The sequence below is a fragment of the Gobius niger genome, assembly GCF_951799975.1.
Source record: "Gobius niger genome assembly, chromosome: 1".
Taxonomy (NCBI): Eukaryota; Metazoa; Chordata; class Actinopteri; order Gobiiformes; family Gobiidae; genus Gobius; species Gobius niger.
Window position 1 is genome coordinate 6300075 of NC_136852.1, and position 15548 is coordinate 6315622.

The 15548-nt window shown below is 43.0% G+C and overlaps 1 protein-coding gene across 3 annotated transcripts in view; it reads right to left on the minus strand.

Moving 5' to 3' along the window:
* LOC306976655 (cell adhesion molecule 2-like) overlaps window positions 1–15548 on the minus strand; it is a 375121-nt gene that overhangs the window by 134750 nt on the left and 224823 nt on the right. For 2 of the 3 annotated variants that reach the window (XM_079574664.1, XM_079574663.1), the window contains exon 2: window positions 3026–3052. The exons of the other annotated variant lie outside the window; for it this stretch is intronic. In XM_079574664.1, coding sequence (XP_079430790.1) covers window positions 3026–3052 — 27 coding nt within the window. The remainder of the gene's footprint in view (window positions 1–3025; window positions 3053–15548) is intronic. 3 annotated transcript variants of the gene reach the window in all.

Below are 15548 nucleotides of genomic sequence, written 5' to 3' on the forward strand. Positions count from 1 at the left end.
GCTTTTGCAGTTTATTCTAAGGTCAAGTGTAATTCTGAGCCACAAATTCATCCAAACTAACAGGATTATCTGCACTTTTCCCCCAAAATATTACTGTTATTATTATTCAGATTATCTAACTGACTAACTTGAAAAGTAAAAAAAAAATCCTCTCAAAATCATGTATTGTAAACCATTGTCCAAAGAGAGATTTGGCCTTATTCAAAATCGGGTGCAGTATTCATTAATCCAGTCAGCTCATGTCAGCTCCTGCACAGGCGAGAAACCATCCCCCGCCCCCTGCCCCCCCGCTGCCTGCGTGCCCTTGAACCCGGCACTCCCGCGGCGCCCCGCTGAGAATCCGCTCTTCCACGCGAGCTCACAATGTCACCACGGGCCAGTGTGAAAAGAGCAGGCACCGGAGCCGCGGTTCTCAAACTTTCTACACCGAGTGGCACCTCATGAAATATTTAGCCCTCCAAGTGCCACCGGGCCAAGACCAAGATCAAATCCGGACCAAACTGGGTCTGAAAAGGGTTGAAAATAGACATAAATGGGGCAAAATGACTGTGTCTGTGTCCGAGTGTCCACCCTGACCCCTTATTACTGGCACACTGGAAAATAATGCTTATAAAAAAAATACTTAAAGGGATATTTCAGGATTTTTGACATATGGCCTCATTTCATAGTTATCCAGAGTGTTGTTGATTTCTGTAGATATATCTTTTTTTAATTCATGCAGTCCTTATATTGAAGAGTTTAGTGGTGCTAGGCTAGTGCTAGGCTAGTGCATGTCTATGGTAACTAGTAGCCTGCATTAAAAACAGTGCACCTGAGGCATTTTGCATTTAAAAGAACTTATATTTGAGCAGCATCAGCTTCCTGGTTGTAGCTACTCAGCGGCGGAGTGATCTGCTCGGTTACCGGATCTACAGTAGTTTGTTTACCTGTGGCCGCATTACTACACGTGGAATTCACAAAGGAGCTTTCTACAAATCATATATGGCAACGCTGAAGATGTTTTTAATGCAGGCTACTAGTTACCATAGACATACGCTAGCCTAGCACTAGCCTAGCATCACTAAATTCTTAAAAGATAAGGACTGCATTAATTAAAAGGCCCTATGTCAAAATCTTTGAAAACTCAAATTTGGCCTTGTTTTTTTGGGGTTCAAAGCTGAATAAATCAGGCCGGGAACTAGATGTAAAAACATCCCTCTGAAACAATCTTGTTAAGCCCAAAACTGGAAAGTTTGTCTGTAGGAGCGACTAAAGTGGCTCTGTCGCTGCATGAGTGGAGCAGAAACATGTACAATAGGCCAGGATGAATGAGAGTGTGTCTGAGAGTGCACATGGGGGATGACAGATGGAAATTAACCCAAGGCTACAATCCGGTGTGGCTTGTTTACATGCATGAGACCTACAGTATGTGTGTTCATTAACATGCACTGTCCCGACCAAATAAACCAATAAACCAATAAAATAAATAAACCTAATTTTTAGAAAACGGCCCTAAAGTTTGGAATATAAGTAGCATCATCGTGGGCTCACACAGGACACACTGTTAACCTGGATAAGTAGAGTCTACTTAAAAAAAGAAATAGGAAACTGTTGTAGTAATGTTTGATGGAAACTTAAATGCATTTAACTTAAAATAAATGAGGGGAAGGCACTGTTATTTTGAGTTCAATACACTTAATACCAAGTATGTTCAACTTAAAATCATTTGTAATATTAATTGGCGGCACGGTAGCACAGCGGTTAGCGCTCGTGCTTCACAGCTAGAAGGTCCCGGGTTCGATTCCCACCAGGGACGGGGCCTTTCTGTGTGGAGTTTGCATGTCCTCCCCGTGTCTGTGTAGGTTTCCTACGGGTACTCCGGTTTCCCCTACCACTAAAAACATGTACAATAGGCCAGGATGAATGAGAGCGTGTTTGTGAGTGCGCATGGGGGATGACGGTGTGGCTTGTCTACATGCATGAGACCCATATATTATTTATTTATTTATTGACCTTTATTTAACCAGGATAGTCCCACTGAGATTAAGAATCTCTTTTTCAGGGGAGTCCTGGCCCCAGAGGGGAATCTATTGTACATGTTTTTAGTGGTAGGGGAAACCGGAGTACCCGGAGGAAACCTACGCAGACACGGGGGGGGAACATACAAACTCCACACAGAAAGGCCCCGTCCAGGTGGGAATCGAACCCGGGACCTTCTTGCTGTGAGGCGTGAGCGCTAACCGCTGCGCCACCGTGCCGTCCATGATGTATGTTCATTAACATGCACTGTCCCGATCAAATAAACCAATAAACCAATAAACCAAACCAATTGCTTGGCCACTTTATTCCACTATTAATTTAAAGTTAAGTGCACAAACCTCCAAGATGATTAAACTTAAAAACATTAGTAATATCAATTGTTTTACACATTTATTCTACTTTTAAGTGTAAGCTCAATACACTAACCTCCAAGATGATTTAACATAAAATTCCTTTGCCCAACTACGCCAGATGGATGTGAAATCTGTCAATATTAGTGAATGAATCCGCAAGAATGAATACTAAGATATTAAGTAAAGAAACTTGCTATATATCTCCACTTCGACCACCGCGTGACCACCTGCCGTGTCTCGCCTTAAAGAACTGCTGTTCTCCCACTCTCGCAAAGCATTGTGGTCGATATTGACCCGTCTAGTGACCATTGCAGCTACTTTTCAAGATGCATTGTGGGAAATAAGCGGTGTACCATTTTCTCTCTGGACATTCATGCACAGCCCACGTCTAAAAATAATAATAAAAAAAAAAGACACCAAACTTAAACACACTCTAACTTTTACAGAATGAATCAAGTCTAAAATGGCAGACCACAGTTTGAGAACCACTGCAACAAAAGAGCGCCCTTCCAAGCGTCCCAGAATGCTTTGCAGCGTATGTTAACACTAGCCAAGCTCTCGGGCGAGGAGATAAAACGCCGATCCAAACATTGTTTATTGGGAAGCGTGGGCAACATAAATCATGCAGCAAGAAAATAGAGGCCATAACTCACCTTTCGCTTTGCTTTTTGTCCCAGTCACTGATAGCGTGAGGGGCAGAGGGAGAGAGAGAGAGCACGTTAGCCACAGCAACACTGATAGCATGATTGTTATTAGCGCTATCTACAGCAACACAGGTGAGGAGTGAATCACCGAGAGGCCAGGTTATGCATCAACAGCACAAGACATCGTTTGCATTGTTTATTTATTTCGATCATTGGAAAACAGACCATCCCCCGCTCCCCTCAGACGACTCCCACCGCGGCCTGTGCGAACGATGGGTGGTTTGTGTAGCGTTAGAGTAAAGAAGAAATTACAAAAACGAATCAACATTTCAAAACACACAAGAGAAATTGGCCTTTCAGCTTTTGTCTCCCGACTACTGGCTCTTTTAAACTATTCCTTGAAAAAAAAAGGATGGTCTTAGATAGGAAATTGGTGCAAAAGTTCTTCAATTAAGAGAATCTATGGTCATTGTGAACAGATTGGACCATCACACCATTGAAAAAAAGCAGGTTGTCTCTCCCAATTCAAGATTTGTTTTCCATATACATTACAGCATACATTCTCTTGATGATTGTTTCGCAGTTCTCGAGCTATATAGTATTGGGATCGGCCCATTAGTCCGACAACCCATGAGTCCGACGTCTCATTATTCCGAAAATGTCCCATTGAGTAGGGGTTTCAAAATAAAATTAGGTTCAGGCAAGAGTCCACTGACCTAAAGGTTTGGGCCAATGGTTGTGTATGGCTCTCTAATGGTAAAGGGTCTCAACTTATACAGCGCTTTTCCACCTACATTAGGCACTCAAAGCGCTTTACAGCAAGGATCCACTCACCCATTCATACTCTCATTCATACACCAATGTACGCAGACACTGGGGGCAATGTGGGTGAAGTGTCTTGCCCAAGGACACAACGACAGTGTGCACTTTCAGGAGGTGGGATAGTAGTCCACAACACAGCTGGGTTAGAGATGTCGGACTAATGGCATGGCACCAATAGTATTGCACGTCTGGCTTCTTCTCAATAATTGGACCAATTCAAACCTAAAGATTAGTCTAATACGAATGAAATCACCTTTAAAGTTACCAGTGTGAGTTGTGTTTAAAGCAGATTTCAAACAATGTGCAGAGACAAAGTGATATAGAAGCAAAAGCAACCTTCTCCCCAACTCCAACACAACAATCTTATGATATAATATTTGCTTCTGAGCCTGATGTATTTGAATGATCGAGCGTGTGGGCCCAAGACAAATGTCCCCATTGGGAACCATAAAGTTCATCAATCAATAATTAGGCATTGCATTTCCCAACCCCATAAACCAGAGGTTGGCAAGTTTGCTTAGAAGATCTAATCTTTTGTTAATTAAAGCTCCACTTTCCACAAATGTCAGTTTCTCATCCCATATGATATATATATATATATATATATATATATATATATATATATATATATATATATATATATATATATATATATATATATATATATACAGTATATACCAAATAGGGTGTTATCAGTGCTTAGTTTGTAAATTAGTAATTTCAGGAACACTTTTGGTCTGATGTGATGGATTCAGGGAACAGGCCTAAACAGTTGCCGGAAACACTCTCATTAAACACCATTACATCGGATCAAATATTTGCCGGATGCTCCAAAATAGTTCTTGGATCTTTAACCCTGAAAAACTGAAAGGAAGTGGGGGATCAAATTAAGCGCTAGGTGTTATGCCAGGACATTTTGAAGGATTTGACAGTATTTTCCACATTTTTAGCAGGTACTTGAGCTCTGTATTGTGTAATAATATTTCTTAAAATCATCTTACAGGCCAGAGATTTTATGCTTGAGGGCCTGACGTTGCCATTAATCATTACCAAACCTTCATTGCCCAAAAATGTGTGCATCACAGCTCCATTGATGTGCTAGCATGTCGTATACGAAGAAAAATGGTGGCTTGCATCTTGTGTAATATCATGGTTAATTCTGCCAGCTGCCAGCGGAGGGTGCCCCAAGCAACATACAAGATTCCAAAAAGAGCAAACAAGTGTTTTTTCTGTGTACACGCAAAACGTAAATGATCAAACGGGAAATATCAAAGCCGCGGAGCTTATGAGGCTTGTAAGCTCTGATTGTGAAAGATATGTCCACTTTAACACTTGAAATGCTATCACTGAGAGGTCCACAAGTATTTCAAAAGCCTGCTTGTTGAGACACTGAGGAGAAGATTAATCCTTTGGTTCTGGTCTTCACCGTTGGATAAACCGAACAAACCCGTCATATTCTCTCCCACTCGAATAAGGCACAAAGTCCGCACACATTGTGTCATGGCACTTGTATCTGGACAGATCCTCGAAACACAATGCTTTACTTGGAGTGAGTCGTCTCTAACGGAGTGCCTGCCACAGTCTCGCAGCGGCTGCAGTCAGGGTCGGCTGTTCGCTCCGAGCGCTCGCAGTCATGATACGGAGAGCGCTCTTTCTTCACAGTCGCCACAAGGACACGGCCATTGTTGCACCGAGAGCCGCCTGAAACAGAATCTTTTCGACTTAAACTACCAGACTGTACCTTTATCTGTAAGCGTGATCTGATACAAGAGATATCGACAGCCACAATGTCAAAATAAATTGATGTAACAAAGTATTGTGTTGAAGAGACTGGTTAGACTTTTGTTACCAGAACAAAAGATGGTCAGTAACAAAGTACATTTACTTCATTAATTTGAGTACTGGATTTAAGTAGAGATTTTGAGGATCTGCATTTCACTTGAATTGTATTTTTTTTTTTTTAGAACTTAACCCTTTTATATGATGGCTCCGATTTCAAAAGTGACCATGTGTTGTGGTCATTTTAAAAGCCTAATAATGCACAATCTAGGATCGCAACAAGGAGGAAGGTTTGTCCCCGTGGGTTCCCGTACAGGTTTCATTGCTTTAATATTCGGTGCAGCGCTGTGAGGCAACTCTCGTTGTGATATTGGGGAATTTAGGCACAGCTTCCATGTTTTTGAAGGCCTAGTGGGAAGAGGCCTCGTGGAAGACCCAGGACACGCTAGTGGGACTATGTCTCCGGGCTGGCCTGGTGTCGCCTCGGGGTCCCCCCAGAACAGCTGGAGGAGGTGTGTGTGGATCGGGAAGTCTGGGCATCTCTGCTCGGACTGCTGCCTCCGCGCCCCGGCCCCGGATAAAGACTTTTTCCTGAGTTTGACATTTTTCTTCGATGCTTTATTCACTATTTCACTTCCTTATTGAAATGTGACAGATATAAAGCCATGTACAAACCAAAACGGTCTAACCTAAATGCACTAAAGCATAAATTAAATGATCTTATTATATGAATTGGCATTATCTCATAAAACTAAAAAGTAATAGCAAATGCCAGTATACTTATGTTAAAGAAAGAATATTCAGGTCGCACTATGTGATATCTTCAGCTTCATCCCTGGTGCTGTCAGTGGGTTGAACGAGGGCTGGACATGGGCTGGACAGACACTCATGGCGAATGGAGACGTTACGTACAACAGGAGTCCCTCCCCGACCAATTTCTTGCTACAGACCATGGTTTTCTATATAGCGCTTTTCTGGACACTCAAAGACGCAATGTTAAGGCCCATTGCTTTAATGTTTGGTGCAGCCCTGTGAGGAAACTCTTGTGTGATTTTGGACTCTACAAAACCATTGATTGATTGATGTCATGACACCCCCTACGACCCCCAACCCTGGCGATACGAGCACTGGCGCACCGTTTGTTTGCACGCAAGATGACGCTCTCTTCTGCACTACCGCTGTTGTTGCGCCAGGTGGAAGATCAGGCCCATTATGTTCAGGATTCATCTGGGCATCTTACAAAGGCTCGAATGGCTCATGAGCTTTCTCCAGCACTGACCCATTTTCCTCTTCAAACCTCGTCTGCCGCTGGCCCCGCTCTGGCCCGGTGTTCCCTGCCTGAATGAAGGTCACTCTGTGCTGCTTGGGCTGAGTCCAGAGACAGACTGACAGGAGCTGGAGTACAGAGGAAGCCCCTCCTGTTGTAGTAAATGCCTCTTATTCACCTGCAGTCAACATTCCCCTCCCCGCCGCGCTGTCAGCTCACTGAAACTGTCCATTTTAGACCCATCCAGCTGCAGCCAACCGAGACGAAGTAATAGTGGTCTAATGACGAAACAGGCCAGTGCTAGACGATAGATAGATGGATGGATAGATGGATGGATGGATGGATGGATGGATGGATGGATGGATGGATGGATGGATGGATGGATGGATGGATGGATGGATGGATGGATGGATGGATGGATGGATGGATGGATGGATGGATGGATGGATGGATGGATGGATGGATGGATGGATGGATGGATGGATGGATGGATGGATAGATAGATAGATAGATAGATAGATAGATAGATAGATAGATAGATAGATAGAGAGAGAGAGAGAGAGAGAGAGAGAGAGAGAGAGAGAGAGAGAGAGAGAGAGAGAGAGAGAGAGAGAGAGAGAGAGAGAGAGAGAGAGAGAGAGAGAGAGAGAGATAGATAGATAGATAGATAGATAGATAGATAGATAGATAGATAGATAGATAGATAGATAGATAGATAGATAGATAGATAGATAGATAGATAGATAGATAGATAGAGAGAGAGAGAGAGAGAGAGATAGAGAGATGGAAGGAGGGAAGGAAGGAAGGAAGGAAGGAAGGAAGGAAGGAATGAATGATGGATGGATGGAGCGAACGAATGAGGGAGGGAAGGAAGGATGGATGAAACGAAGGAAGGAAGGATGGATGGATGGATGGATGGATAGAAGGAAGGAAGGAAGGAAGGAAGGAAGGAAGGATGGATGGATGGACCGAACGAGGGAAGGAAGGAAGGTAGGAAGGAGGGAAGGAAGGAAGGAAGGAAGGAAGGAAGGAAGGAAGGAAGGATGGATGGATGGACCGAACGAGGGAAGGAAGGAAGGTAGGAAGGAGGGAAGGAAGGAAGGAAGGAAGGAAGGAAGGAAGGAAGGAAGGAAGGAAGGAAGGAAGGAAGGATGGATGGATGGACCGAACGAGGGAAGGAAGGAAGGTAGGAAGGAGGGAAGGAAGGAAGGTAGGAAGGAGGGAAGGAAGGAAAGAAGGAAGGAAGGAAGGATGGATGGATGGATGGAGCGAACGAACGAACGAGGGAAGGATGTAGGAAGGAAGGAAGGATGGATGGATGGATGGAGCGAACGAACATACGAGGGAGGGAAGGAAGGAAGGATGGATGGATGAAACGAAGGAAGAAAGGAAGGAAGGAAGGAAGGAAGGAAGGAAGGAAGGAAGGAAAGAAGGATGATGGATGGATGAAACGAAGAAAGGAAGGATAGAAGGAAGGAAGGAAGGAAGGAAGGATGGATGGATTTCCCCTTCCGCCATGTCTAAATCCCATTAAAGTCTTTGAAAATGCCAAAGTGACATTTTCCACATTACAGCTTCAATTAACTCCTACCGTACACCTTTATCTCACGATTAAGCCTGTAGCCAAAGATCCTCTTCAACCGTCTTAACATTTTGCTTCTTTATGTATCCCCCCTGCACATCCACAACACATGAAAAAAAACAACGCCTCAGTATCCAAATGCATTCTGAAAGCCTTTATGACATCCCACGCTGTGAAAATCTGTGCAAATTTCGGCCCTTCCAGCGCTCTTTGTTAAATGACTCTTTATAAAACAGCTCGATATTGGCTTACAAACTTATCTGATGGAAGTGGGCCGGCCGAACGACTGGCGAAAGCCCTCTCTGGAAAGAAACTCCCGGCAAAACGCATTGTTTGTGCCATTCATTAATCTTTGAGCGCGCTCCCCATTCTCTCCTACGTAGACGTTATTAATCTCCCGCTGCCTTTAAATGTAATGGCGCTGTCCGAGTCGCCGCGATAAGATTCCTCCCTGCTTTTCAGGCGGACGGGAAGCAGCGGCGGAGGAGCGCGCGGCAGGCATATCAATACGTTCCATCTGAAAATAACACTTTGACACTCCTAAGGGGGACTTTGGCCGGAAAAAAATCAATGGCGGCGCACATAAGAACACACTTCTCCGTCGGAATGCCAATACCAGCGGCCATTTATCACCCGGGCTCAAAGTGCGAGACTGTGTTTATTGTCCCAAATTCAGTCGACGGCGAGCGCATACCGATTTGGGGGCTTGCAGGAATGATGCAGGGAAAACTGCGGGGAAAGCGCCTCGGATAAAGCGGCGAAGACATAAAAAGATTCTGCATCGCAAAGACGGGGCGCAGTTTGGCTCGTGGTCGATTTATTTTCACTGCATTAGCCTTAAGGTTTCAGTAACGGTGCCGTTTTGGCTGTGAGCGATGAATTATTGATCGCTTGTGGCAAAATCGTGCTTTTAGTTGAGTCACTACTCAGAGTGGAATGTGTCCAGGCTCACACAGGGGTAAGCAAAGAGTCCCATCATAGAAGTTATGTCTCTGATTAGAACGTATGAGAGCTGCGCTGTGAAATATGACTTTAATAAAGGGGAAGGTAAGAAAGTGGCTTCAATGCTTCCTTTACCTGATTAAGCAAAGGGGATGGTAGTGGCTCTTATAAATACCACAATTCAGTGAACTAAAAAGAACACCTGGGAAAGCAGGATCATGGCAATGTTGAATTCACACAAAACTGAGGGCATTTCTGTGTTCACTTTAAAAATCTATGTGTCTAACTTGATCTATAGCAGGGGTAGGCAAGTTTTCTTAACGGAGGGCCAATTTTTTTCATTGTATAAAGACCAAGGGGCCGAAAACTGCCAATTTCAGGCCAAAGTAAAGTACTACACTGGAAAAATGGCCATCTTAAATGAGATAAATGACTTAAAATTGCTTGAATAAAAGGTTCTTTATGTTGAATTTGAGTCTGTTTGGACTAATCTAAGATAAAGATACAAATGCTGATGCCAATGGAACGACCATAAAACCCACTTTGAAATCAGACAAATGAACTTTTACTTTTAAAAAGATTTGTTTTTCCCTTGAAATTATACAATATAATCTGAATTAAAAGAATAATGACTTGTTCTATTGGTGATAAGATGTTGTATCTGATCTAAGACCAGACCAAATCTACTCTGTAGATTGAATCTCTTAATTCGAGTACGTTTCTGTCATTTCTTCCTTAAAATTGTTTTTATTTTAAGTTGTACATAATATGACCTAATTGGGTGTATTGACAGTATTTCTCCCATTTAACCCTAAAAATGTTAAAGTACTTTCTGATTTGTGTCATAATGTTTCTCAAAATTATCTTGAGGGCCAGAGGTTCTGTGCTAGAGGGCCGGATTTGGCCCCCGGGCCTGACGTTGCCTACCCCTGATCTATAGCCACAGTTCATTGTTATCAGAAATAATAGAACCAAAGTCTCATGAAAAATAAATTCACAGTGAAGGAGTCCATTGAAAACCGTATAAAGTCCATATAAAACAACAAGGTTCTGCATTTAGAATATGTTTTTATAAACTGTGATACATGTATTACAGGTATAACTTAGTTTTAGGTATATTTAGGTATATTCAATATTTCACTCTTTAAAGCCATTTTCTGGTGGAATATGAACTCATTTATCACACATAAAAAAGTCAGGTGTAAATCGGGCCCATGTGGATATTTTCTCACAGCACATTGTTCTGTAGAAGTGAAAAAAAAATGGCAGTTGTAGCTAGCGCTAGCTAACCGCTAGCATTAGCCCGATGCTAACATGTAGCATCAAGTTAGCATTTTCCGTTTTTTATGTATTTATGGGCTGTTGAACCACTTTGCTCCTCTCCATGTCTTTGTATCTTTATTTAGTAGAAAACTATATTTATAATTCAGCATTTGTTAAAGTAGTTTTTGGGATCATTTGTTGGTCAAGCTAATAACATTGCCATGGATATCCCGATTTTCTGTCCACACCTATACAGTGTTTTCAAAAGCCTCCACTTTGCAGGGCGTTTAGGCGTGGACAGAGCCTTAGAGAAAATTTCATTTATACTTCAGTACTATGTTTACCTTTAGATTATTTTACTTTTTGACCCTTTTTAGACCCAGTTCACGCCTGAATTCATCAAACAAGTCAAATATTTGTTGGTAACTGATGTGAATAGTTTGAGAACCACTGTATGTAGCACCCACCCTGCTAAACAGACTCTTCTGTCATTTTAGATTTTGTTTCATTCAAGCAGGTTTGAGTATTATGTCCCACTTGCTGATTTCATGAGGTGGTGCTTCTTTTGAACGTCCAGACACCCTCACTCCTGATCATTTCAGTGCTGAAATTGCCTTCACTGGTCAGAGTTGGTAACTAGAGACACAAGAGACACAATCCAGGCATTAAGGAAGAATAGGTAACCCATTATGCTACGGTTTTAAAGATGAAATATCAAGGTGTCTGAATACAGCTTCATATATCACATTTAAAGTCAAAATATGCAATGAAAATGAAAGACTATTTGTCCAGCACGTTGTTCTAGTTCATTTACAACAAAAACACTCCTTGATGTACAGCCCTGGCTTCCTTACACACAATCGCTGACTCATTGTTCGCACTTTTTGGCTTCTCGTTTTAAACATCTGAGCAATAGCCAAGAAAAAATAAAATAAAAAATCCACCCCAATTATTTATCAGCCTGACTATTTTTTTTTTTTTTAGAGGAGCGGCAGATGCAGGTCGGTAACACAGCTCCGGGCTGGTCCCTGCGGTGATTAGTTTAACCCAGCGTGGAGAGCCTCGTCCCGGTACAACCGCCGGAGCCAGGCCCGTGCTCCCCCGCTCCGGTCATCAGACGGGTCAAGCGCTCCTCCTCTGCACTGTCACTGCAGCGGCACCCGCGGGACCCGCCTGCTGTAAGTAACCCAGGCGCCCGAGTTCTTTCATCATATTCAGCTCACACACACGCACACACACACACAGACTCCACTGGCAGCAGACGCTAATAGGAGCTACGGGAAGGCGGCCATGTTGGAAAAGGGTCTGAACAGCTGCAAGGTCCATTGACACTACTGAAAAATACAAGCTTGGAGCGAAAAAGAAGTGAGCCGCATGCCAGGTGCTGGGGAGTATGAAAGGAAAAGGGTCAAGGTGGGTTTTGGATGGCCAGATTTTGTCAATAACACTTTTTTTTAAGCTGTGAGGTTGGGAAATAAAATATAAAAAAGCCTAAACTGACAGATGGTAAAGACGCTGCCTTTGTACCTGTTTTCAAGTCATAAATTATTAGACGTTCAAAGCATCATCAGGGCTCGAACACAATCAAATCAGGACAGAAGTGGATCGCCAAACCGCCTAAAATCAGTCTAAATTGGACGAAATGGTGTCTAAACTGGATGTAGACCAGAATGATTAGAGATACATGATTTCCTATTCAGCCCCATTCATAGTAAATGTCCTGAGTCGTCTGTGAAACTTAAATTGCTGTTCTATCTCCTCGGACGGAGCCTCCACAGAGCTCCCATTAGAGTCTACCAAGTGTCTTTTGGAGTCGCCCCAGGCCACAAGGGGGCGGTATTACAGCAATGTCAGCTCCCAGCCAAGAGGACCAAAGAAAAGCATGTTCCTCGTCCATTGGTGTAAACTGGGTCTAGAAACTCACCAAATTCAAATGCATTGCTAAAGCATAAATTCAATTATTTCCAACTTCCTGTTGACCAGTGTGGGGTAAAGACTACTTCCTGTCCACATTTTAACGTAAATTAAAAATGAAATTAGGTTTAAAGGAGCGTTATGTAACTTTTTATGCGAAAAAGGTTGCTATTTGTGCGTATTTGACCTTGTAGTGGCCCAGCTTCTGTATGAGTGGTCAGCATGGCGCCTTTACTTTCCATAACTGTGGTCTCTACAACGCTCCAGGACCAGTTGTTTTGTAAGTTTTCTGGTGTGACCGTCCATCAGCAGTGAAAACCTTCCAAACAATTGACCCTAGAGCGACCCAGAGACCACCGGGATTGAAAGTAAAGGTGCCATGCTGACCACTCATATTGGCTGGGTCACTAAAAGGTCAAATACGCACAAATATAAACTTTTTTTTCACATAAAAAGTTGCATAATGCACCTGAAACTTAAATAAAGGTCATGCAAAGTGTTTCATAAAAAATATTCCAGATAGAGGTGCTATATTTACTTTTATTAGCATCAAATAAACATTAGCCTTTAGCTTCAATGCTAAAACAGCTACACTTATTTGCAGATCCTCCTCCAATGAAGATGAGTAAAGTTTTTAATGTTGATTATCCAACAACGGCGCTATAAATATGTATTTATTTCAGGGAGACTCGGCTAACTCTCCATAGGAATAAAACACAGACAGGAAACAGTTGTTATGCTAGGAAGTTAGCATCATCCATGCAACTTTCCATGCACAGAGCCAATTAATATGGATAAAGAATTGCACATGACTTTGAGTACCACCTGAAGAAGCCCAAGATGGACAAGTGCACGTACCACAGTTCGGGAACCACAATAAAGTACGCAGGAAACATTCAAACTTGTGAGAATGAGGCAAAACAATGCATGTCTGTTTTTGGAGAACAACGATGTAAACAGGTCAAAAGCTCCAATGTCTCCTTTATCCATAACACTTGTGAGTATATTTTGTGCTCAGTAGTTGCTCCCTCGACTGACCGTATGGAAACCCCAACATGAACCCTCTCCTCAGCCCACCGGACTCTACATTACCTTCATTTGACCGCATTGTTTTCTCTCCGCAGACCGAGCGCGAGTTGCTTTGTGAGCGTTTGTTGCGGTAGAGAAACACGCCATTGATTACATATATAAATGTTTTAAAAGGCCTGGGCAACGCTTACACTTATGCATCGCTGAGCTAATCCCACTGAGTGTTGCAACATTTGCTCAGCAGACCAGCTCGACTGCAGATCGCATCATAACCATTTAGAATGATGCAGTTTGTTGATCCAGCTTTAGTCTTTCTCTATGCCGATGGAACAGATTTCAAAGGTTGCATCGACTTAGTATAATGAGAAGCTAAACAAAGCCTACACAGGGGACACATGCTCTGTTTTCACATCATGCTTCAAGGAGACTTAATATTGGCTTTAACTACATTTCTATCTGTGGTTTTCTTACAAGCAAAAGCATGAATTGAACTGGGACTGATTTTCGCCTGCTTCGACTCCCGACCAGTGATCACTCAGGTCATTCAAAGACATGCACATTCGATGGGGAATCTCACAGAGGTTTGTCCACCTTTTGGCTTTAGCTCCTCACCCTTTTCTTCAAAGACCAGCGCACCTTTGACTTGTAGTGTAGTGATGTACACACTTAGTTTATCCATTCATCATTAATAAAATAAGACATGTCGGTCAGAGCTGCATGAGAGAGAGAGAGCAGCTGTGGCTCTTTTGTTTCCATGCTAATAGCGAGTTTGTGACAGACAGATGTTTCCCTGCTCAGACCTAAGCATCTGTCCTGAAGATGGTTTCTCTGTCTCTTCTGCACATATCTCATCCTGTCCAGCAAAGTCTACGGCGATGGCACAGACCAGAGACCCGTCTATGTCACTGCAGAAGAAGCCTGGTCTAACCACACCCTCGTACTCATTTCGTACAGAGGGTCTGGATCTTCACAACAGAGCTCCGTTTTCAGGTGGTAGGGGTGAACTCCTTTGAAACGATTAGATCTGATTTTACCCAATGGCTAGCATTTGGTCGTGATGTATGTAATGCGGCCGAGTGAGTGAAGCAAGCGATCATAACTCTTGGCGACAGCAGCCTTCAAATTCAGTTTCTGGATATTTGAGAGCTGAGCCAGAACGGATTGAAGAGCTTCCATTACTTTCGTATCCGCCGCCATTGTCAAATTACAACCAGCAAATCCGGCCTACAACCAACAAGCCCCGCCTCCCCCGCTCGCTGAATGGTAGGTTGAAATTCAACCAACAAATCCATCCATCCATCCATCCATCCATCCATTTTCTTCCACTTTATCCGGGGCCGGGTCAATCGATTCAACTAGATTTTAATTTTTCATAATAGAAGCTGATTCATAGATTGACAGACCTTTTATACAAACCTCAGCCCAAACAAAAACTGATGCTTTCCTTCAGAATCATTTCACACCAAAAAATCTCCCATTGTCTCATCCAAACTAGGTTCTGTTTCTGTCAAAGAAATGGCTGTAAAATTGACGTTCACAGAGCCCCAAGACGATTATTGAGATTGACCAAAGTAGAGTTGCTCTGCCCTCTGTCCTTTCAGTTATGACCCAAATCTCTTGATCGTAGGCGTGAGTAGGAATGAAGATCGACCCGAAATCTTTTCCTTTCGACTCCCCCTTTCACCACAACAGTCTGACACAGTGACTGCACCGATCCTTCTGTCAATCTAGTGCTCCATCTGCTCCTCACCCAGAACAAGAGTCTAAAACACTTGAGCTCCTCCACTCGAGGCAAGGACTCTCCACCGACCTAAAGAGGGCAAGCCACCTTTTTCCCCATCAAGAACCATGACCTCAGATTTGGAGGTGCCAGATCCAAAACCACCCCAGGTTATTCTTACTAGACTGAACATTCGGTCACTAGGTTAACTAAA